Genomic DNA, 26242 nt, shown 5'->3' on the forward strand with positions numbered 1-26242 from the left:
TATGCGACTTTGCCCCCAAAGCCATTTCATATGGAGCAGCGGTGTACACAGAAGTGGAGGGGCATGTTTTAGCACACCAAAAATGACCAACATGTCAAATCTATACCCGTATTGCAAACTTGTGTCATTTGGCACTACCCTCGCGGTAGCCGAGTTATAGAGCACTTTAGCGAGGCATGGACATGCAACTAACCACTTAGCTCGCACCTGTATATCCGTACATCTATACCTCTCCCATACACTGTCGCCGGAGCTACTCAACATAATATCCTGTGTAGCTAGGGACTGATTGTCTGATTTGCATGAATGGCAGCTCATAGTAGAGGTCTTGGACAGTGGGTCGGTTATCGGATATTTCATAAGAGGCAATGTTTATTATAACGTTAGCTGTATTTCAGGATCACCAGGAATAGGAATAATCCGAAATCAGCCGCTGATACAGAATGTTAAGTTACTGTTATCGCTATCGGTAAACCTCACACTAATACTTCGATGCCACGTGTGTAATGCGTGCACCCCATTGTATCAGCATTACACATGTGGCGACCCAGGGCATGTCCCTTTAGAAAAGTTAGAACAACACCATACAGTGTGTAGACAGTTGTAACGCTTTGAAGCAGGGAGTAGTAAAATATGGTATTTTACTAGTCCCTGCTTCGAAGGCTTGTCGCTGAGAAAATAGCCAACAAATTGTTAAGACTGTTCACCACAGTTGGTATAAATAAGTCAAGAATGAATGTAGTTCAATGTACATAATCACATTGCCAGGGCCGGGGATTGAGAAACATCACATAACACAAGGCCAGGCAGTCGTACCATATAAAGAAAGACAACGTTACTGTTGGAAGAAACCCCAAATAGTACAGGGACAAGATGGCAAACTGTTGAACTATAATGTACATTGATAAACGAGAACCGAGCCAGCATGTTATTATCAGGCAGGCACACCCAGATAGCCATACACTATTTACAAAATGTACAAAGAAAGCAATGAACAAAAGCACATCATGCATGTGGTCTAAATGCAGCAGAGTGGCGTCAACAGGCTCACTGAACACGCCACATTGTCAGGCGGTAAGTCAACCACTAGTGTACACTACCAAGAGTCCATGGGGATTATGGACTCTTGATACTACTAATACGTCTACTATCTACAACATACTGTACAGATACAGCACATAGGACAGGAGTCAGAACATACTGATATTTACAAGTGTCATTCAGGAATATGTACAGTATTATCAGATCATCAGGATGATCGCCTTGTGCTAATCAACTCAACTCGTAGTTACAGCAAACCTGAATGTCCACTGTTGAGTCTGCTATGTACAGTAATATAATACTGTCAGGAACCAAGCCGCAGTCAAAGGCTATGAAGAATCACCGCACTAGGCCACCGTACTGTAAACCTCTGCGTTGCTGTCGGTGCACTCATTCGGCGGTAGTTACACCAGCTGTGCAGCGTCACAAGGCCCAACACCGCACATGATCAGCTCCCGCAGAAGGACTAGCTTCAGTGACACTAGTGCAGGTGCACGCTCGCTTTTCATGAGAACAGCAAGGGGCAGGCTTCCTTCAACCAGGCCTTGTCGATGATACACACATTTCTGCAGCCAGGAGGAACAGTAAGTTAAGACCAGAAAAAGGACAAGAGTTCACCAGCAGAACACAGGCGGACGTAGGTCACGATGAACTCCAAAATAACACTATACATGTACGCAGTCACAACGTCCATAACAAATCCACTACACAGGAAGACAGTAGACAACAGCTATGCTGTTGTTACTCACAGATGAAAGGCAGGCCAACCATTGGCATTAAACCTGAACAAATTGTAAGAACACCTGACGGAAAGATTGCATTGAGTAAACACTTGCCCTCCCGCAGCACATACAAACCATCGTTGTCCAGACTTTTACCTACCTCGTCATTGCCAATACCACCATTAGATGAGTGAGGGGAAGGGGGGGGGGGGGGGGGGGGGGAAGAAAAGATCTGATTGATTGTGGTGTGCATATCAAAATTTAAAAATAGTACTGGTTAACAAGGGAAGACAACATCAACAAGCACTCTGAAAAGAAAAGAGAACCACGGAAGCACTGAAGCACACACCCCTCCCCATGCACACATGCATCCATACGCTTGCACACAGAACATGCATACACACAGTATTAGATCCAGTGATGTCCATACCTCATATAGTTCTTGGTCGTCAGGACAAGCTCACTATACAGAAGGAAAGGGGGTGCTGGCTTGGCGTGGAAGAGGCATGAAGACGGATGGATGAACACTGGCTTGCGTGTCTGCGTCTAATCAAGGACACAAGAAGGTGCACGTCATACACACACACACACAAGAAAGATACTTCAGTAAAGCAGTGAAGACCAGCTGACGAGAAAAGATGGCACTCACGAGTCAGTCACGTTTCACACAAGTTGGCGGGCGTGCAAGCTCAAAAGTTCAGAACAGCCAACCTCTTCTTTTAGACTACCACCACCACAGTTGCAACATCGTAAATGTTGTCTGATGATGGCTTTTGTGCATGACACTTGAAGCCACAGCCAAGCAGCATCACATGTCTTGGGTAGCGTTATGAACATCGTACAAAAAAAGCATGCAGGTCAATTCACACGAATCAAAGAAGCATAGGCTGATTTTTAGTCATTTCTTGCTTCATACATCTATAGAGAGGTGCTGAAGATTAAAATATGATCAATCCTGAGGCAAATTATTTCGTTTTGAGCTACTTGAAGTATCAAAGTGAAAAACAAACCAGGACTTACCGACAAGTACTGCCCACTGGGCTGCAGCTCAGCTGTGTTCATGAACAGTCCATGAGTCAGACATTGCCTGCGCCGAAGACATCACAGGAGAACAATGCCAGTTACATGCACCGTAACGTACCAACCTGAATGACACAATCTTATCAACACCAGGGAAACAAACGTGTGGACGAGTGCAACTATGGTTTAAAATCTTAGTGTACAAGGGCCTCGCATGGTCCCACACTAGCCCACTTTTCGTGCTTTGAGCTGGTCACTGCTTGAAAGTGAAATGAGTAAGGATTGACTATGTGGCATGCAATGCACATGTCATGTGGCCTACAGTCAGGACCCGCCCATCCGTCCCATCTCCAAAAAGGCAAAACATGGACATGAAGGAGTCCAGATGGTGTGACGGTCTCGCGGTACTGTACGGTGATGTTAACACATCATGATGTACTTCAGCATGCAGTAAGATGCCAAACCAGGTACCAAGGCCACAACCAAACGCGGGAATGATTCACTGAAAAGCTGCGCACCAAGAACAATTCACACAGTTCGGAAGCTACTGCCTCGAGAACCGAAAGTTTGTCTGGCTATTCAGCAAAATGCGACTGAAACAGAGGTTTGCAGTGAGGAAATTATTATCTTGTAGCCATCACCGTACAACAGTCCAGCGGCACATAGTGTCAGAATTCTGTTGTACAAAGCCTTCAAGCAACGTGGCCGTCAAGGATCCCTTGCTTGCGTTCAGAAAAGCTTAAAGTTTCCATTTCCGCCAATTCAATCTTATCCGAGGTGCCTATGAGCGGAGTTTCGTTGTCTTTTTCATCCGTGTTTTCACTACCCATGTCATCACTTCAGACGTTTGTTCTGTACAACATCTCCGTCTCTAATCAGGGTGCACTTCTCCCATACAAAAGGAAAGGAAATCAAGACCACGATTTATTTTAAAAACCTTTTTTTCCAGTTCAAGACTACACAGCACACATGCATGGCAACACCAGTATAGCGCAAGGAGCACTGGCGGCACTCTCAGTTCCTTACCTCACTGCGTCAAGTTTCTGGAGAACACCGAGACCGAGAATCCAACAGCAACACAAAGGCAAAACAATATTGAAATCCAATACTGAGTGTTAGCCATAGGTTTGATTTACGGCTCATCGCCATGTCAGTGGTCGCAAAACTTATTTGGACAAGCACAATTTCAAACTTCCGACCGTCAGAATGATATACACAATTCCTGGCAATAGACACGCCTGCTCATGTCATACAAAGCACTAGTAAGTTAGTGATAATATACCTGTGAATGTCGTTGGCATGGAGAGTGCTGAGCTATCTCGCTATCTGCCAATGCTCTTCACAAGTAGCATGTGCACTCATGTACAGTGAAACCTGTCAAGGCGACCACTCGGATAAAGAGACCACCTGTCCTAGAAGACCACTGCAACCAGTACCAAAGGATGCCATTTCCAGTCAAATGACCCTGGATAAGGAGACCACTTGGTAACAGAGACCACGTTTGGAAGGTCCCTTGAGCGGTCGTCTTAGACAGGTTTCACTGTACTTAAAAAAAAAAGTATATCACCACCACCGGCTACAACACCAAATCCCAGTGGACAGAGTACACCAAGTGCTCAGCAGAGATAGCCAATACAAGCGGTGGTGGTGGTGGTGGGAATATTCAAATGCAGCATACGCTGCCTGGCAATAAAAGCTCAAATCTTCAGCCGTGTACTCAGTTAGAAACCGCACAATGGTGAGTATTACTCGCACTTGGCATGGTTCTAAGGGCAATATGTAACTTACGCATCACTATCCTCTTACCTGGCCGCATGACTTCAGTTCAATGCCTTGCCTCTCACACAGCTCACGCAGTTGTTTACGAACTGCCACCGCCTAGTGTTGAAACACATACAGCAGGCGCGCGCGCGCGCGCGCACACACACACACACACACACACACACACACACACACACACACACACACACACACACACACACACCCGCATGCACGCACACACGGTACGAAATTGACTTTTCAGAAACCCACAACTGCATACCACATCCTAGTGTGTTGCTACAAGTAGTTACCGATGCACAGAGAATCGCCAGTGGCATGAGCACATCGGCCCCAGTGATACCCTATGCAGGTACTTCGATGTATCTCCTTCCTGCCCATTTCTACACCAGATGGCCTATATCTCATCCATGTCACATGTTGATCGGCACAGAGACAGCCAAACAGATAACAGAAGCTCAAGCCTCTGACCTCATTGAGTTAGGTATCCACAAGGCTACAGTGCCAAGTAAAACTCAATTACAATTTCGAGGATGTTCACGCAGCAGTGAACATAATATAATTATAGCAGCGGGGGCCGTCACAGCATCCTACCTTCTTGACATTGCGGCCATTCACAAAGTTCTCCCTACACCAAGCCTAAATGGAGGAGCACACAAAGGAGATCAGATCATGTACATCATACATAATAATTATGTTGACATACTGGTATGCTCAGCAGTATAGAGTAAGTTATAGATCCACAAACTTAGAAGTTGCGACTTCGGCGGTAATAGTCATGAAGTTGATTGTTCCAACTAGGAACACACGCTTCTTGCCGAACTTGACACTTGACTGACTCACGACTGCCATCCGGAGCACACGAGGAGCACGTCGCACCTTCCACTCGGCAAACCTGCAAGAAAGCACCACTCCCTGCTCAATACAGGTACAGGTTTGCCGAGTGGAAGGTGCGACGTGCTCCTCGTGTGCTCCGGATGGCAGTCGTGAGTCAGTCAAGTGTCAAGTTCGGCAAGAAGCGTGTGTTCCTAGTTGGAACAATCAACTTATAGATCCACAGTTGAAAAAACAGCGCTCACTCTCAGAGCTGGAGCAATGATGCCACAGTCAATAAAGCAAGGCGAACCAAGAAATAAGTTATTACACTCTGAGCTTCACAAAATATACCCTGCACATTGAACTTCTACACCTACCCCTTCCCCCTCCCCCCCCCCCCCCCCATACACACACACACACACGCACACCAGCAGCAGAATCGGTCAAAATCCAAGAACACAAACACAACAGGGCACAATGCACTCACTGCATTGCAAAGTGACGTGCACTGCACCGTGAACAACACACATTGTTAGCAACAGGGCACAGCCCCTACTACAAAAGAAAACACCCACGTACACGATTGCCCTGGACTTTGCGGTATGCGCGGAAAATAGACAGAAGCATCAGGTGATCGCCGTCCGGAGAATGAAACTTCTTCCATGCCGAGCCAGCCGAGTCCCTCTGACAATGGGAGAAAACAATCATGAGAGGAGCGCAGTTGATTAACAGTGACCAAACAGGTTCTGGCAGTCAGGAGAGAACGTTGTCAGATATACATTGTACATCATGTAACCATTGTTATGCTTTCAAGTGGTAGAATTGTATTACAGATACAGTTCTGGCCAGAGAAATCCGACCTCATGTATATACAAAATGTACAGTCAGACCTCGCTTATCCGGTCCTCTTTTATCCGGATCCCTCGCCATCCGGAAGAAAATAACTGATTACATATGTACAGCATACGGGATGCATCCAACATAAACGGTGTTCGGCTATCCGGATAATTTGGTGGGAAACCGATGTTAAAGCGAGGTCTGACTGTAGTTGTATCGAGTGCACAGAGCAGTGTGTGTAGTGCTAGGGCTGCGTAGTGCCCGGCGCTATTTTTTCCCTCATGAGGTTGGATTTCTTTGGCCAGTGCTGTAGCAATGGCTCTGTCAGTCTGGTGGGCTACTGGACTGAAGAAGTGTACAGACTGGAGGCCAGTGGAGTGCGAGTTCAAAAGGGCTAGGAAATGATAATGTAAAACACGACGGGGCAGTAGTGACTTTCAAATTCTATAGGATTCCTACTTTTGGATCCACTCTTCAGTAGCTTTTGTATTGGTGGATGCATGGCCGGCCCCTCATATCGAATGCTGGTGTGACGTTTTCTTCACCAGCAGAGCCCTCCCCCCAGGCCAGACCGGGCACTACTAGCGGATGTCTCATTCAGCTGTGAAGGCGACTGCTTCAAATGTGAATAAATCCAAATAAAAAAAACTGAATAAAAGTGGATCCAAATAAGTAGCATTGTAATGCCAGGAACGCAGCACTTTCAAGCCCTATGCCCCCTCCGTCAAGACCAGTAATGATTGCAGTCATAGATTCCAGCTCACACTACAGACTATCTCATAGCCACTGGTGGTGTACCACATGTATGTACGATGAAGATACTTTACCTGGCCGGGTGGTGTGTAGAGTACAGACTCAACCGTCAGCATTGCAACGATCGTGAGAATTTCATCACTGCATCCACAGCACAGGCACAAAACAATTTAGACAAGCAGACAGGGCACAAAAAGGCAGTGCACTAAACTCTGTGAATAAACAGGCAAAACGTTTAGCATAGAACACAGGGGTCTACGACGGATTGCCGAAAACTAGTTCACAGAACGACTCTACCTCGAACGACGATTCACAGTACGACATTTCACCGAAATGCACGCCTCACCGAAAAGACGACTCACCGAAATCACATTTACAGAGCTTCCCACACCGTAAGACACTTCACAGATGTCTCTTTGCCCGAATGATCAGTTCACAGAATAAAACCTCCTCACAAACAACACTGTTGGAGCCCACAATTTTATGTTACCGGTATCATGATTGTATGATTCACGCATCGAAATGGAAAAATATCATGAAACAAAACGATTCAACGTTAAGGTTTAGTTCAACATGCATAAACTTTGAGAACACAAGGTTTTAGACGCAGGTCTTTGTTTCTCAAGAATCAACAAACTAGGCCAAATTTTGCACAATTCATCTTAGGAACTCGGCTTTGGTTTGATTGGGGAAAGCAGTTACGGGGTTACATAACCAGTCCAAACAATTTTAGAACTGGTGAAAAAGGAGGACAAAATGTTACGAGTTATGACTAACTGTCCACCAACGTAACCAGATCTTATACAGTCAGCGAGTGCGACAAAATGGCACAAAACTGACAAAGGAGTCCTGAGACATTCGGCGACCTGACACCTAGCTCCAACACTTCTCCAAGGCGCAAAGGCTCAGGTCCAGAAAGGCCCAAGAGGGGAAGGAAAGCGCAACGAAGAAGAGCACGAGCTACGCATCAGGCAACAAAGAATGCCGAAAGTTACTGGATGATGACGAAACTAGTAAGACTATTGGACAGACCGGCCTTACTACAACTCGACGACGCAAAGCAACAGACCACCCAACTTGGGAGGCTCAAGTTTATGTAATAAACATAGAAGGGGAAGCTAAGCGAAGACGAATTGTGACAAACCGAAACGCCAACATCATAGTCATAACTCGTAACATTTTTAAACACACGGCGAGGAGACAATAATTTGATAACCGCAATCAATAAAACTAGCTGAACCGACATTTGTGTACTTTATTCATGCAATGTAAAAACGGTGGAGACGATGTGCAATAAAACGATGAAAATATGAAGAAATGGTGTAGGGGAAAAATATGGATTCAAACAACTAGTGTTGAAACGATCTCACCGGGTGCTCGTTAGCTCGCTCGCCAGAAACTCGGCTCGTTTGTGCGGCCAGCTCGTTTGCACTAACGAACACCGTACACCGTAGATCTACTCCGTACACATTTCAGTCGATCGAGAGTCCAGTCCCGGGCAAAGTGAAAATCACTCGCAGTTACAGAGACTGGATGCCTGCACGACTCTGAGTTGTTTCAGTTGTCGTTGCAGCTTTGGTGGACTCTACTGATGTCTTGTTCCGCATCTGCTAACCTGTCGCAGGACATGCTTCGGTCAACTCTGCATTCGAGTGAACGTTACGCTCAGTCGTTTGGAAGTTCTCCCGCGATGCAGCGAAGAACAAGGCTACTTGCAATCTTTGCAAAACAGTCTACCGGTATTCTTACAAAGGCTGCTCAACGATGGCGCTGAAAAATATCTCGACACCAAACAGCAGTCCGAAGTGAAGCAGCAGGAACCCCAAATGTCGGCAGTGATAATTAATATTTGAACCAGATGAAAAAAATCGACTGTAATAGGATAAAAGGGTTTGCTCCCCACACCGGAGCTCGCGCTATTCCGCCGACTTTACTTGACACTTGACTGACTCACGACCTTTTCTTACAAATCATCGCCGAAGTCGCAACCACTACTTTGTAATAGAAAAAATATCCAAAAACTGATTATTTGTCACATCAATGAAACTCGTTAGCTCGCTCGATAGCTTGCTCGTTAGTGGAACTGATCGCTCGTTTGTTATAGATACGCTCGTTTCAACACTACAAACAACAACAAAAAAAGTTCTAGGTGTAATGTACTGCTGTTATGTGTTATCACGTTGTCTTTCCTTCCTTTCTCCTTTGTTCATTTCTCGCTTTGATTGTTAAAATTCACACTTGTAAATTTCACTGCTGTTGCTCTTAAGCGGGATTCACAGAAGCTTTTTTGCGATGCGACACGCGATGCGACAGCCGCGAAACCGGGAAATCCCCAAATCGCAACCATTGCGGACCCTACGCAACTGACGCAACTGGGCCATCGCAGGCCATCGCAGAAGTTGAGCTTGGCTCAACTTTTGCGATGCGATGCGATGCGACAAGCGATTTGGCGTACGATTTTGACCTTTTCTACAGCAAAGTTGTACAAAGGTGCAAGAGTTGCCTATAAATTTGTACAAGTTGTATCAAACCGCGCGAATATCATGGTGACGTAGCCAAATCAGCAAGATGTCGCATCACTGACTTCTTCTGTGAATGGTATTTCGCGAGTTCGCATCGCACGCGTCCGTCGCAGATCGCGTCGCATCGCGTGTCGCATCGCAAAAAAGCTTCTGTGAATCCCGCTTTAGTGTTATTTCTCTAACTTAGATTTTCTATAATAGCTCAATTTTTGTTTCAGTGTCCTTTAGTACAACGACGATTCCGATGAGTGTTGTACGAAAACTTGTTTGAATCCATATTTTTCCCTACACCATTTCTTCATATTTTCATCGTTTTATTGCACATCGTCTCCACCGTTTTTACATTGCGTGAATAAAGTACACAAATGTCGGTTCAGCTAGTTTTATTGATTGCGGTTATCGTAACATTTTGTCCTCTTTTTCACCATAATTTAATTGGCTCACCATCCGAGTTAAATTTTAGAACTGCTTTTAAATATCGATCAGTTGAGGGTGTTGAAAAGGGAAAAAGTTGCAAATATGAAGAAAAAGTTGACTGTCACCACCACCAGGATTTAAACCAGGGACCTTTGCTACATGTTCTGAAGAAATCTAAAACAAACTTGCTGTAACAAGCACCGCCATCACAGCAACTATTTTAAATGTCATGTTGCAGCAAAAGTGACATCCTCCTTACCCGCATTGAAACTCGGAAGCCTTGAGAATGATCTTAGCCAGTTTGGGGTCCAGAGGGAAGTGTGCCATGTTCTCACCCATTGGGGTAAGCTAGGAACACATCAAAGAAACACAATGGAAAGCAAGAGCAGTGTCATCAAGAGTCCATAAACAAGAGTATGCAACTGTGATCTCTTTTCTATGGGCCAGATGCGCGACGCGCTGCCTTCATTACATCATTCAGCTGCAGTCCGCACACAGCGGAAAATCAAACACCGCACTTTTCCCTCTGGTTTGAAATGAACTTTCGTACGGAACTGGAGTTCACGCGCCAGAATTCAGAGATCGCTTAGGTACTGGAACGAATCGAGCAAAAACGGATGGGCTCGTACGAGAAATTGTGAGTTTGAATGCATGCTTTCAGAGCGTGATGAAGGCAAGTTACGTAATGAAGGCAGCGCGCCGCGCACTGACCCATAACCACAGTTGCATACTCTTGTTTATGCACTCTTGGTGTCATGCTATCATGTACGTATTGAAGTACACACATACAGTTGACACCTGACATAACCAACACCATTGTGCAGGACAATTAGTTCTTTAATAGCCGAAGTTCTGTATACATCAGACCATCTGGTAAAAGGAGAGCGATCGCTCTCGCGCGCCTTCGCTCTCCTTATTTTCTTTTTGGGCGCACTTTTCGTCGCGCGCCTTGAGAATTTCGAGCGCATCCGCATCACTGTGAAGTGCATTCTGCAAACACTCAAATATTTCGTAACTCGGCTTTCCCTGAACGGAATCGAGTACTCGAAAGGTCTATTCGTATTAGAAGGTTCTCAGTTGTCGGCTCCAACTAATCGGAAGTCGATCCGAGGTCGAATAGTGGAGTTACGGCACTCGCAAGGTATTTTACGTACCGTTGCAAATGTTCACTTCCGCACTTGGGTGCCAATTATTATTATTTTGACCTAAAGGATTTCCCTCTGTTGCGTGACAGTCCGGGCATGCATAGACCTGTGCGACGTCAGGCACATGTCTTGAGCGGTTAGCTACAGAAGAAAGTAGCGCTCCACAATGAATACTACAAAATTACCATGGATGCGAATTGGCTCAATTTCCTATTGCGCGTGTCATCGTCCAAATTGATGAAGGAAAATTAAAGGTGTGGTCCGAACAGCTTTCATTTGTAGTGCGTACGGCGATTTTCCAGAACGAATTTGGCAGCTATTGGGTATTGAATCCGATTAGGGTATGGCAAGATGTTGAAAAAACCCGTATTGTGCTCGCCTTGGATAGATATGGTGAGCGACTTTGGGGGGGGGGGACTGCTCTCCCACCACTCTCCTTGAGAGGATAGCAAGAGTGATTGTTCACTCTCATGGATTTTTCTTACACGAAGGTCTGATTCTGTTTCTCTATGTGTGTGTTGTGCCAACATTTTCAGACGAGTCTCTTGACCAACAGCTCTCTGACATGACAGCATGGGAGAGTGACGTCTTCACAGACCTTCGGCCTGACCTGGTTTCCACGCTAACTCCAGGTGATATGCGTCGCCAGTGTGAGGCTAAGAAGTTGATTACGCGTGCACAGCGTCAGCTATTTGCATCAAACACTGGCCGTGCAGCGCAGAATGAGGAATTGCTCGATGCACTAAGCACTGGTGATGACGAATCCTTCCACACCTTCCTTGAATGCATCCGTAAAGTCGAGCCACCAGCCAGCGCGAGAAGGTTATTGGCCAAGCTGGAACCTGTCGACAAGTTCCGGGCCGCCCGGCAGTACTGCTGAGGCCGCATTAGCGTCTGCAGGAGCATCTGCTGCTGATCCAGTGGGTAAGTAAAGAGCAGTAGGCTGTACAGGCAGAGGCCAGTTGGGACTTTTGCAGCTCCATAGTTTTTTCCGTGGTTTTGGCAGCCCAGCTGGCATCAGGCCAGTCTGAAGGCTTAAAGTAGCTAGCTAGCAAGCAGTAGGACTAGGAGGAGTAGTGCGATGGCAGTAGGGCAGTAGCTTTCCAGAATGCCTGAGATTCATTGCAAAATTGATGAAGGGAAACTGAAGTTGTGGTCCGAACAGCTTCCATTTGTAGGGCGTACGGCAATTTTCCGGAATGAATTTGGCATCTATTGGGTGTTGAATCCGATTAGGGTATGGCAAGATGTTGAAAAACCCGTATTGTGATTTGTGCTCGCCTTGGGTAGATGAGGTGAGCGATTTGGGGGGGGGGGGGGGGGGTGCTGGGGACTGCTCTCCCACCACTCTCCTTGAGAAGATAGCGAGAGTGATTGTTCACTCCCCTGGATTTTTCTTACACGAAGATCTGATACATGTAACAGAAATGCACTCACACCATACAAGCAACACATTATGACTTGAATGTGATCCATGACTATGAGTATACTGGTTTACAGGTGAGCATAGTTCGTTATAAACGAAAACTGTTTGCTACAAAGGGTCAATTGCGTATGGGTTCAAATAGCGACAGGGACAACGGTTCGCTTCGCTACCGTATATGGGAGTTCGCTATAAGTGGAGTCGGCTGTAGTCTCCTTCATCCGTCTTCGTAGCATGCACTGCAGGGATGGGATCAGCTACGGGTGTGTGCTAGGAAGGCATGCGATGATGGCTGACAGGCTCTCCACTGAGGGCTGCCGCACTGTGATGAATATAACACTCACAACATTCGGACTACTGCGATGCCACTCTAGGTCTCAGCTACAGGGTGATACGCGGTGAACACCAGCAAAGGAACTGGGCGTGCATCGGAAGAACGAAGGGACCTGTCGTACCAACTGCCTTCGTCATCCTGGTGCGGCTAGTTTCCTTTGCGCTAAGCACACCGAGCAATCTGTGGACGGTGGACTGGATTGGTCATGCACACAGTCTGTTTGCCTATCAGACTAGACTAAGAGCGATCGCTGTTTCAGCTCAGCTGCTAACTGCCGCTGCTCACCTGTAGCTTCATAGTCTTTGCGACAGCCGACAGAACAAGCAAGGTCTCCAGGGCATGTTTCAAGAACTGCATACAAACAGGATAAAGAAGTGATAATGCATTTAGGATTATTGCACACTGGCCGTGGGAGAAGTACCCCGGCCCAAGCACATGTACTAGTACATCGAGAGGAAAAAACAAACAGACAAAAAAGTCACGGGTAGAATTCAAGATTCAGCAAAGCATGGTTGACAAGCAGTTCATACACCGGTGCACACGACAGCTGTAACTGCTACAGGCGAATGCGTGCTGTGTAATATTGAAAGATGGGCACAAAACAACAGTAACTGGAGCTCCTGTAAGAGGTGTGCATCATACCTCTTTAGGTGGCGGGTCCATGAAGTCAAAATTGACAATATCCGTGATGCCGAGTGCCAGCAGCTGCAAGACAACGCCCGTCAAGTTACATCTGCACGGAGATGTCGGCAAAACAGTCCACATTATACTTCACATTAAGAGAACGTAGGGTCTCAATGGTCATGACCCTGCCTCTGCATGCACATGCCCTATTTCATAATAAAAGGCTAACCAAAACCGCAAACTGCAAACACCATCCGTTAGTTCACAAGCAAACAACTTCCAAAGGGTACCTTGCAATGAAAATCATGGCTGTTCAAACTCCAGTGAGGAGCAGGAACCTTACAAAAAAAACAAAAAAAACATATTGGCTTGAAGAACGACAGCCACTGAGATCTTCGAGGCCTTTATGGTTGCTCAAGTTATCATGGTCAAATTCTTTCTGAGCCAAAATGCACAAAGATTTGATGCACAGAAAGGGCTACATCATTTTAATGCATGCACGTGTTTATTTCACCTACCGCCGAACTTCTGGAATGGTGCACTCCTCGAGTTCTCCAAAAGACTCTTCGGTGAATAAGCGATAGCATCGCCCACTGCAGGAAGGATGGCAAACAGAAGAGTAACTGTATCAACGAATGCGAAGAAATGCAGTTACATACTAGTGTGGCTGACAGACAATATAGCTTGTTTCGAAAGCATCGCCCTCAGTCATAGCGTGGCTGTGCTGCGGGTCGTCGACATTACTTGGACCGGTGGTAACCATACAACCCCCTCCCTGTACTATGCGTATACATGTACATGAATACAAGCTCCTTGGCCTTGGAGGATACTAGTAGGTATTGCAAGGACTCAATCAGTACTGAAGTAATCCCCTCACTACAGTCTGTTTCAAAAAGATTAGCAATCAAGTTTGGGTCTTAAAAAGTATGAAGATAAGGGAAAATTGGACAACAAAGTACATAAAACGGCTTGTTAGGGCACGGCAAATTGCTCTGTGAAGGTTTCGGAACAATTGGACCAACCGTTAAGGAGTTAGTATTTCGGCCAGGTTTCTGGCTTTTCCCATGGATTATAATTTGCCCTGGAAGCCAGTATCGATTTGTTATCAAAACCCACGATTTATCCCTTCCGTTTTGGCCTTGTGGTTATGCATGCTGTCTGCTGACCATGAATTTGTGAGTTCAAATCCCAACAAATCTTCAAGTCAAATATTTTTTCTTGATTTTTTCATTGTTTTGGTGATCATGCTGGTACAAGACAAAGAAGGTGGCTGCGCCAAACGACTTGTTGTTGGAGCTCGCGTTTCCTGCCGAACTGACTGACACTTGACTGGCTCACGCCATTTGAAGTTGTGAACACGGACGTCATTGCGCTGTAGCTACATGTTGTTGAATACACCGGCACATCGATCGATCGATTTCTGTTTGAGAATTATTTTAGTAACTGAAGATCGCCAATTTATTTGAATTTAGGAGTCAACACCGTCTTCTATCAGCTTTCACAGGCGTCTGCTTTTCTCAAAATGTCGTCGAAGTCACACGGATAGCCCTGCCACTTCAAAGCCTTGGGAATGAGTCTGTGTCAATGCCGTTTTCGTCACATCGTGAGAGTAAATTGCATCCGTTGCTCAAAGAATCTATTTGGTCACAAAACGGACGCATCCCGCTCGTCAAAATTTACCACACTTTCGACATGTCCTCTCTGACTCCATATCGATGCGAGGAAGAACTCGTTTGTTGTAAACCAGACGAACATGTATGACTACGAGTACCGACGTCAGTGAGTTGTCATTTTTCATGCTTTCGCGCGGAATATTTCTTCGAGTTCACAGTGAGTTTTTCCAGGCAGCGCTCGAGCGCTCATACGGTAAGACGGCAAACTCCCCGGGCGATCGCCAGGATTGCTAATCTTTTTGAAACTGACTATAGTAGAGTACAGCATACAACAGTACTCTAATTTCAGAAATTTTCGGTGCTCAATATTTTCGGTATGAGGGCAGCAGGCCAGGTTAGGTGAACAGAAATTTCCGGTACAGTGAAGCAGTTCCCAATTGGATTATGTGAGTTAGTGTTTGTTCGGTGTATTGAAATTTTAAGTATAAAACAGACGCACCGAAAGTACCGAAAATAAAAGTACACCGAAAATTTGTGAAATTACAGTATGTGCAATCAACTGTCATCACACGCTACCTTGCCTCTCGGCCAGCTCTGCCAGAGCGCTGCCGAGCCTGCGCCTTGGACACGGGCGTTACGCGCAGCACCTCCATTCCACCACGCTGGTCAAATACCCTGTAACAGAGGACAGAAACGCAGAGCAGCAGCCAATCACAACAGCACAAGCAGTCGTGCACCGTCGAAACTAGTCGAATGGTCTTGGCCACGCTGGGCAAGTAGGAAATAGGTAAGCTAAAATATGATCCTGTTGATGGCCACCAGCTTAGCTGGACTGAAACATCACGGTTCACGTCAGACTCGGCTAGACCGTGTTTCCCCGCATCCGTAGGAACGACACCGCCCTCAAGGATCAAGGCGCTGGATTACATAATCAATTCACAGCAGCGCGATGGACAGTTGCACCTGTCTGCATCATGGTGTGCTTGACAATGCTACTTCTTTCAAACAAGCGCTGTGACTTTATAAAGAAACAGCTACGCAGTGTTAAAAAACTTGACAACGCTACTTCTTTCAAACAAGCGCTGTGACTTTATAAAGAAACAGCTACGCAGTGTGAAAAGTTTCACAAACAAAAGCCAACACAGTCTGATGGTCACTTTCACGTGTGAACTTCAACTCACACCCAAACAGCACCTCATCCCGTGTATGTGTAACTCAACTCCACCAAGCTGTACACAGAATGCAAATGCCACTAAAACCTTCTGAATTGTTTTAGGTTCCCGGTACATCTTATTGATCTACAGTACCTGTTCTCTTAACAATTTCTTTACTCCCCCCCCGCTTGTCTCAAATACTTCACCTCTTTCAGAACGGAGAACATAGCACACGGAAAACATAGAAATGCTACTCACTTTAGCTTGACCAATCCTGGATCGATAACGTGACGGATGCCAGGTATTGTGACCGACGTTTCGGCGATGTTCGTTGAAACAATCACTTTCCTGCTGCCGGCAGGTGTCGGCTCGAAGGCAACAGCTTGCCCGGCGGGTGGTAGCGCAGCGTAGAGTGGACATATGATGAGCTTGTCATACTCTGCAACAAGAGGATCATTCAAATAGACCACAATGGCATGTAGGCCAACTAGATTTCACCTATCTTTGTGCAATGCATGCATTACCCCCCAATGATTACACGGGGTGTGTGAAAACTGGCCACAGAACAAGTTGGCAAAAAGGAGAATGCTCAAACGGGGTTCATGCTGTCTCCAGCGATAATGTGATTTCTCACCTTCACATTCACCAGCCGCCATCTGTCGTTCCAACTCTTCCACACACTCAGCAAGTAAGCGGCACATTGTTTCGATTTCGTCCTGCCCAGTGAGGAACATGAGTAAGTCTCCCCTGCGCACGGATACCAAGCAAGTACACACACACACACACACACACACACACACACACACACACACACACACGCACGCGCGCACACACACACACAGGCATGAAAGCGTACAATGGTAAAACTTCATTCCATACACAGTACGCATACCTCTGCTCTAACACCCCCAAAAACAACTGCACTACATACCAGTAGGCGAGGTGAACTGACTGGAATACTAGTAGAACACAACGCTGCAGGTCCCCAAATAACACTTTCCATCCAATGCTAAGAAGAAAGTACATGTACTTGTACACGTATGTGAAGGCCAAAAGAGACAGATGTTTCACCGTGCTAGATGCACTCAAGTCAGTGCAAATAAAAGCGTGCTCGTGCATTCCGCATCAAATTATGCATTAGATAGTCACCAGGAGCAGCAGACATGTACATGTAGCGGTACGTACTGAATCTCGGGATCCCGGTGCAGCTGCATAACGGTGACAACACAAGTGCGTAAGTAGTTCTGCTGTGGCTCAGCGGTATATAGCATCTACACAAACAAACACAAGAGAGAACACACACATGCACACACGTGCACATGCACATACATACACACGTGACGTCACACACACACACACACACACAAACACACGCAAGCCGAGCACGCACAAGCACGCACACACACACACGTACACGCACAGTCACTCTCACACACACACACACACACACACACACACACACACACACACACACACACACACACACACACACACAGAGAGTAGCAAAATTGTGGTAAAACATGCCTCGCGAAATGTCCGAGCCAAGTCGTCTCTGTGTCATTGTCTATGCGCCAGGTGCTAAATGATAGTCAGCTATGCTGACATCACCAGCCAAGCATCGATAAGGCTCACCAGCCAAGCATCGACAAGGCTCACCAGCCAAGCATCGACAAGGCTCACCAGCCATGCATCGAAAGGCTCACCAGCCAAGCATTGACAAGGCTCACAAGCCAAGCACTGACTAGGCTCACCAGCCAAGCATGGACAAGGCTCACCAGCCATGCATCGACAAGGCTCACCAGCCATGCATCGACAAGGCTCACCAGCCATGCATCGACAAGGCTCACCAGCCATGCATCGACAAGGCTCACCAGCCATGCATCGACAAGGCTCACCAGCCAAGCATCAACAAGGCACTATGCACAAAGCGATGATGGTGGTGAGAGAAGGAGCGCTCTTTGCCAGAACGTCGCAGCTTAGAGAGCGTTTGTGTAGGCAGGCATGTATTTACCGCCATTTTGGCAGGTGTGTTTTTACCGCCATTTCTCTACTACATGTATATTTACACTTACATTATAAACTCAACAGTGTTTCACAATCAGCTCCTAGCTCTTTACACATGAAACAGAAGTGCACCCACACCATTGAAGCAACACGTCATACATCATAGTAGCATCTACAAGTGCAGCCTTTGTAGATACTTGTATGTCAAACCACGTGCGCCATTGCATGACCACACTGTATATGCTCTGCTACGCAGTGAGATTTCGTTTCACTATGAAAGGGTCAAATTTGTACATGTTCATCGCACGGACATGAACAGACGGCTTGCTATAATCTCAACAACTCGCTACAGGCGAGTTCACTATACATGTAAGTGGAGGCGATTGCATGTGCATGCAGAGATAGAAAAGCACGGCACGGGCACTTACCCGCACGGGGTATTGGCGACCTTGGATGTAGAGAACGGGTGCCGAGTCAAAGTACAGCGAAAATTGGTCAGCATCCAGAGTTGCAGACATCACAATGATCTACAACAACAACAAAAAACGGAATACACGGCCGAGAAGAGGAGAGAAGGCGCAGCAAAGCTGAGCACCCGAACAGCTACAGTACATGCGTGCGCTTGTGATCTCTCACACAATAACATATCCATGAGAAGTGCAATGTGGCTGTGCAGTCCTCACTCCGCGATACAATCTACAGACTCAGAGAAGACCTCCAAACAAATGGCCACACTACTCGGGGACATGCACGGTAGCCAGATAAGGTACCGCAATGCCGTGCATAAAACCATGACCCGGCGTATAGAAGCATGACTCGAATAAAAGCCGATATTTTGAAGCGGGCAGTGACACAAAAGCACGATTTCAATACTTGGAAGTGGAAGCATACGTGCCAGTGCATGCACACTGTACTTGCACAGCACATGCATGACAGTATGCGCTGTACAGTGTAGACCGAAGATGTTGACGTAGAAGCATAACTTGAATAGAAGCATAACTTGAAAAGAAGCATAACTTGAATAGAAGCATGGCTTGAACCCCGGCTTATACGGCCGTAAGCACCATTACGCGACATTACGGTACATGTACTTTATTCCCGTAGCTATGCAGAAGACGTTACTTCAGTAACGTCTGGCGCTAGCCAGGGTCCACACAGCTTTAATTTGGTATTTGTGTGTTTGTTTGTTTGTTTGTGTCACGCCTGGCGCTATCCCGTATCTGACGGCAAAAAATCATAGGGATGTTATAAATTTTTCAATTCTCCTAATTTTTTTCAGGCATATCCTGGGATTCGAACCCGCACTATCGCCCTACATGCATTCCCCCATACACTTTGCATTCATACCCATTCTTCCAAGTTGCTTCACGCTATGATCTTGCGTTTGAAAGCCCTATTTGAATATTGCGGCCAGCTGTATGTGGCCAGCTGTGTTTGATGGTACGGTGCGGGAGACGGTGTCGTATTACCCTCGATCGTACCTGTCCCGTACCTATCCCTACCGTACCGTACCATCAAAGACGGCTGGCCACAATGCATATTCAAATAGGGCTTTCAAATGCAAGATCATAATGTGAAGCAACTTGGAAGAATTACAGTCCATTTCAAAACTATAGACGCGTACCTAGGCAAAACCGTTATGCCAGCATCTATACCACATAAAATCTGTGATCACTTTGTGCATAAATTTTTCCAAATTGGGCGTCTGTTATCCAATCCTTTAGAAACTATATGAGAGTAATTGTGGAGCGGTCCTGAGCAATATTCCGAAAACTATTCTCAAAAAGTTCCAGCCAAATTTGAAATATTTCAAAAACCCTACGCGTCTATAGTTTTGAAATGCACTGTAGTATGTATGCGAAGTGTATCGGGGGATGCATGCAGGGCGCGATAGTGCGGGTTCGAATCCCAGGTTATGTCTTAAAAAAAAGGATTTTTTTTAAAGAATTTTATAACATCCCTATGCTTTTTTTTGTCTAGGTCATCAAGGCAAAAAAGCATAGCGTAGGGCCCTGAGCTTCCAAGCTCTCTCGTTTCTAACATGCATGCTGAGTACATGCATTACCTTCAAACATGCATGGGAGCTTTTGACTCGCTGCTTCTGTGCTTGTTTAATGACGCCAAACAGTATATCGGTGTGAAGTGTCCGCTCATGGGCTTCATCCAGGACAATGACTGAATAGCTGAATAAGGAACACACAAAACGTACAAACACGCACACACACGCACGAACGCACAACACACACACACACACACACACACACACACACACACACACACACACACACACACACACACACACACAACAGCGAGTTGGTTCCCTCCTGCAGCCAGTCCTGCCCACGCTCCAACATCCATCCGCGAGCAGTACATAACAAGGACGACGACACGACTCGTACAGTACACAGATACACAGATTACCATGCGCTAACCTGGTGAGGGACAATGTGCTCGATGGGCCACATCATTCTTGGCTACTTATAAACAGTGACAGTGATATGCCAATGACTGATCAGACACGGCCTACAGTGTTGTACACTGCTCAATCATTGCTCAGTCATAGACAAAGGGGTAACATGGCATGTTATGCAACTTTCCGCTGCTGGAGGCATCACAGCTCTTCAAGAACGTAATGTCCATAGAGGCTAAAAATAGATTCGCTACGGCTACTCGGAACTAACCGTTTTAAGAGGGGGTCGACGATTGCCTCTCGCAACAGCATACCATCAGTCATGAACTGCAGTAAACAAAAAGGTCAAAACAAAACAAAGCAATACGCATAGGTCACGGCACAAATGTGTTGCTCAGGTGAGTCAGTGCCAAGATGTATCTGAGAGAATGTTCTACACTGCACATGCCACAGAAATCAATTGACTGGAACAACAGACACGTAGACAAGCATGAGCACAGGGAGCTTGCATTTACCCGAATCTTTGTTTTCGACGTTGAGCAGTCGTCAAACCGGACGCTGTAGCCGACCTAATGTAAACACACACACACACACACGGGCACACACACACACACACACACACACACACACACACACACACACACACTATTGCACGCATATATCGAGCAGTGGCAGGAACAAGAAATTCTAGAATTTAACACGAAATAAACAACAACAACAACAACAACAACAACAACAACAACAACAACAACAACAACAACAGCAACAGCAACAGCAACAACCTCTTATTGGCGATGATGCCATCGTGAGAATAAAGTATTCAAACAGCAACAACAACAACGACGACGACGACGACGACAACAACAACAACAACAACAACAACAACAACAACAACAACAACAACAACAACAAAAACAGCAACAACTACAACAACAAAAGCATGTGAAGTGGGCCATTCAAGTGGCCATTGCTCTCATATAGACATGCACAGGTACTTGACTAGGAGCAGTGAATTCTGCAGAAAGGTGTGAGATGTACATGTAACACAGGAACTGCTGAAACGTGTTAGAGACACTTGGCTCTTGAAGATGTCAATAATAGAAGTATTATACACCACACCAGTTTAATAATAATAACAAAGAAATAATGCATCACACACCTCTTCGCCAAGCTTCACTCCCATTTCATCAGCAACACGCTGTGCAACAGTGGTTGCTGCTATTCTGCGAGGCTGCAATGGCAACAGAAACAAGCATGCAAAGAAAGGGAAAACTTTTTCCGGGTGAAACAAACTGAGGAAAAGAGCGAGGCTGTAATGGCAACAAAACAAGCACGCAAAGAAAGGGAAAGCTCTTTTCCAGGTGAAACAAGCTGAGGAATCCACGAGGGGAAAGGACAATGGCACGTTGTCATCGTGTACTGACTGACCTGGGTGCATGCTACGGCACCGCGGGCCGTCAAGCCACACTCGTGTAGATACTGCACGAACAGGGAAAAGACACACAGTACAAACAGGTCAGTGTTAATTAACAAACACGTCATGTACAAGTAAGTACACGATTGTACTGCGAAAAATAGAGGGGTGACGTAAAGTCGTGTATAAGATGAGTTTGAAGTTAGTAATACTAATACAGTCTTCTCAACAAGGACTATAAGCCTTAGGGGCCATCCGTAAATATAGATATTTATTTAGAAACGAAAATGAATATAGATATTTATTCCCGTAGCTATGCAGAAGACGTTACTTCAGTAACGGCTGGCGCTAGCCAGGGTCCACACAGCTTTAATTCCCGTAGCTATGCAGAAGACGTTACTTCAGTAACGTCTGGCGCTAGCCAGGGTCCACACAGCTTTTGGTGTTTGTTTGTTTGTTTGTTTGTTTGTGTCACGCCTGGCGCTATCCCGTATCTGTCCCGTACCGTACCGTACCGTACCAGCCAAGACAGCTGGCCACAATATATTTTGGTTTGTTTGTGCCATCGGCATGCCTGACGCTATCCCGTACCTGTCCCGTACCATCAAGAATACGGTACAATCAAGAGAATGAGTATATATGCGGAGTGTATCGGGGGAATGCATTCAGTGCAGTAACATTTTGTGTGGATTTGTGTGCGAGGCCGAGATCCCACTAGCAGGCTGGCTGGGCCGCCTGTCGACCAGCCCGGGAATCGCATGTAGGCCGATAGCATAATAATTATAACGTATATAGATGTATAGCAGGGAGTCGTATTATGTAAACGACTCAGTGCTGTCTAGGGAGATTTTCTTGAAAGAAATACGAAGTAGGGAGATGAAGAAATGCAATTAGAATGGACGTTAGTTGCCGAATATGTGACATGATGCGTCAGCTAAAACAACCTTTGGAAGAGAGATCCCGTCGTCTCCAAAATAATCCTGAACGGGCGAGTCAGCGCCAGTCACAGGAAACGTCGGAAGAGAGATCCCGTCGACTCCAGAACGTCCGTGATCGGCAGAGTCAGCGCCGGTAACAGGAAACGTCGGAAGAGAGATCCCGTCGACTCCAGAACATTCGTGATCGGCAGAGTCAGCCCCGGTCACAGGAAACGGCAGCAGAATCTGCCACCTTTTCGAGCATTATCCGCACACCCCTAGTGACCGGCGCTGACTCTGCCGATCACGGGCGTTCTGGAGTCGACGCGATGTCTGTCCTGAAAAATATCGATTCTATGTACCGCTTGTATGTGTTCGTTTCTCAGGGAGGGGGGAGGGGTTTGAAGAGAAACGACTAGTTTTCGTTTCTAAACGAGAGAGCTTGGAAGCTCAGGGCCCTACGCTATGCTTTTTTGCCTTGATGACCTAAACAAAAAAAGCATAGGGATGTTATAAATTCTTATAAATTTCTACTGAAGTACTTTTGTTTTTAGACATGACCTGGGATTCAAACCCGCACTATCGCCCTGCATGCATCCCCCCGATACACTTCGCATACATACTAATTCTTCCAAGTTGCTTCACGTTGTGATCTTGTATTGGAAAGCCCTATTTGAATACCGGTATGTATTGTGGCCAGCCGTCTTTGATTGTACGGTACGGTACGGGACAGGTACGGTCGAGGGTAATATGACACCATCTACCGCCTTGATGACGGCAAAAAAAAGAATAGGGATGACGGATGTTATAAATTTTTCAATTCTCCTATTTTTTTCAGGCATTACCTGGGATTCGAACCCGCACTATCGCCCTACATGCATTCCCCCATACACTTCGCATTCATACTCATTCTTCCAAGTTGCTTCACGTTATGATCTTGCGTTTGAAAGCCCTATTTGAATAGTGCGGCCAGCTGTATGTGGCCAGCTGTGTTTGATGGTACGGTACGGGACAGATACGGGATAGCGCCAGGCGTGACACAAACACACAAACAAACACCAAATTAAATCTGTGTGGACCCTGGCTAGCGCCAGACGTTACTGAAGTAACGTCTTCTGCATAGCTACGGGAATAAATATCGGTATTTTACGGATGGCCTCTTATGCACATTGTACAGATCCACGAAATCCCGTATAATCCCATAGACCCGGTTGGGTGTTGAATGTGCAGGACCCTATTGTGTTTTCTGCTATTTCCACTAAGAAATGGGCCCTGAAGGCATTTCATACGAAAACCTTTTTCTGGCAAAGATCTATCTAGTCATTAGTTCTAACCAAAGGGAAGAAGCTGGAAAAGCGATTGTTTGCCATTAAATTATGAGGCTAAAATTGGCCAAATGCGCATGCATAGCACACAATGAACACCCAACCGGGTCTACGGGATTCTACGGGATTTCGTGGATCTGTACAACTGGCATAAGGTCTATTGAGCATTATGCCTCTTAGCGTCTCACAGCACCTTTCATGGCATTGCTATACGTGTCATCTCATGCAGAACAATAATCTATGCATGAATAATCAATGTGCTAACTTTGAAGGCAACCTGTGGAAAGGCATTTACATGTACTACTTCACTTCTTTGTTGCCATTCTTGTCGTTTCATGCTCTCGGCACGCCTTTCCAGAGTATAATGCACATTTGGAGACTATGCACGTTCAGGAACCTGGTTTCGAATTTTCCTTTCGATGCAACGTTCCTTCTTTTGGTTTCAGAAGCAAATAGTAATCGAACCGTTGAACTTTTGGTGCAACCCTACAATGTAAATGACTGTACTACAAACTTACAAAGTACATTTTTTTATTTTTACAGCTTGTCACAAAATTAATATTTATGACAACCGTGAATGTAGAATGTAGACCAATCCTAAACGAGAGTTGTGAGCTGTAGACCGATCACGTATGCGTATGTGTGCATTGTACACGAGTCAAGTCAAGGTGTCACTTACCTGAGGGATTTGGGTCGTTTTTCCACTGGCTGTTTCTCCAATAACCACCATACTCCTGTGTTGGTGAAATGCCTTGATGAGCGGCTTGCGCCCACTGTATATAGGCAGAGATTGGCGCTGCTCAGCGATTGAAGCTGGAGAAGCACCATGTGATGAGCTTTTCGATGAGGAGCTGCCCGAAGGAGATTCTGTGCCATTTGGCGGTTCAGAATACTTCCGTCTCTTCGCCTTTGGGGAAAAGCCAGTCTTTGCGGACATGATTACTGGAAATATCTCCACGAAACAGTCACACCTAAGCCTGCTGAGTGTTCCACTGTATGCAATACACTGAAACACTAATGTTGCCAATATTCACTGTTGCCACTGGTATTACAAATGTGAATTTTATCAGCAAATAATGTTTGGGATAGCTCAGCTTTGATCGGAAGCACGGGACAGAAGAGGAGAGAGACCTTTCTTCTACAGGCCTCAACTAATGCTACATGGCACAGCAGTTTGGCTAAATGAGGAGCTGTCTTCTGAAAACAATTATTTTTGTTTGCCAACTTTGCAGTCAAAATGCCTTGAACCGGTCAATATCAGTCGCCACTCACCACTGCACAACTGTCACATAGTGACGTATCGCGATGACATGATCGATCGACGCGATATGATCATGATTATTCATTTAATATTATTTTTTATTTTTTATTCACAATGATGATGCGTGAGTACGAATACAAGTCACGTGCCGACTGCCGAGTACGATAATTATACGAGTGGCGCATGGCCGGCCACGTGGGTGACGTGGCGTGGGTATTTTCACCGTGAAATAATAATTGGTAACAATCACAAAATTTCAAAAAATAATACAGTGTACATGTATTCAAGAGTGCATAAACATGGACTCTTGATGCATGCATGGAGAAGAATTATACTACTACTAGCATAGTCTGAGTATAGTACTTCTTTTTAGTAATACTTTGCGGCGTTGTGCTGTTGTCAGAAGACACTATACTAGACGTCAGCACGTGTACATGCATGTCCCGGATGAGGTGGTGGATGTTCGAATTATTTTGCTTCGCGTTCCAAGAGAAAGAAGAAGTGCTACGAAAAGCTTGAAGATGTTCTGCTACAACGGAGAGTGTGGTGAAAATCCTTCAGATTTCTCATGTGCTGGCTTCCTTTAGATTTGGGCAAGAATGTTCCTCTTGGGATATCACCATCCTTTCATGACCCTACGCCCTACGCCTAATAGTATTTGGCGGGCTTGGATATGGGCTGGGGTGTTGCGCCATGTTGCTATCCGCAGTC

General features: G+C 45.9%; 1 protein-coding gene across 1 annotated transcript; it reads right to left on the bottom strand.

The window, feature by feature from the left end:
* Nucleotides 1-690: 690 nt before the first annotated feature.
* Nucleotides 691-25506, bottom strand: LOC135815336 (ATP-dependent RNA helicase DHX33-like). Its single transcript, XM_065328618.1, has 23 exons — nucleotides 24950-25506; nucleotides 22043-22093; nucleotides 21774-21845; nucleotides 21130-21183; nucleotides 20886-20941; nucleotides 20270-20387; nucleotides 18633-18731; nucleotides 17386-17471; nucleotides 16835-16947; nucleotides 16459-16639; nucleotides 15623-15721; nucleotides 13952-14026; nucleotides 13452-13542; nucleotides 13095-13160; nucleotides 10167-10255; nucleotides 7043-7109; nucleotides 5958-6062; nucleotides 5157-5201; nucleotides 4590-4661; nucleotides 3810-3826; nucleotides 2784-2850; nucleotides 2194-2309; nucleotides 691-1607 (listed from the first exon to the last, which is right to left on the bottom strand). Exons 1-23 carry the CDS (start codon nucleotides 25205-25207, stop codon nucleotides 1547-1549), a joined length of 2058 nt encoding a protein of 685 aa, XP_065184690.1. The 5' UTR covers nucleotides 25208-25506; the 3' UTR covers nucleotides 691-1546.
* Nucleotides 25507-26242: the final 736 nt, after the last annotated feature.

This window comes from Sycon ciliatum, chromosome 4 (assembly GCF_964019385.1).
Source record: "Sycon ciliatum chromosome 4, ocSycCili1.1, whole genome shotgun sequence".
NCBI classification, from domain to species: Eukaryota; Metazoa; Porifera; class Calcarea; order Leucosolenida; family Sycettidae; genus Sycon; species Sycon ciliatum.

Coding starts and splice junctions, on each gene's coding strand:
- LOC135815336 (XM_065328618.1), bottom strand. CDS start 25,207: ATGTCCGCAAAGACTGGCTTTTCCCCAAAGGCGAAGAGACGGAAGTAT. Junction 15,722..16,458: donor CCAGGATTGGTCAAGCTAAA/GTGAGTAGCATT, acceptor CCTCTGTTACAG/GGTATTTGACCAGCGTGGTG. Junction 13,543..13,951: donor ACCATTCCAGAAGTTCGGCG/GTAGGTGAAATA, acceptor ATCTCCGTGCAG/ATGTAACTTGACGGGCGTTG.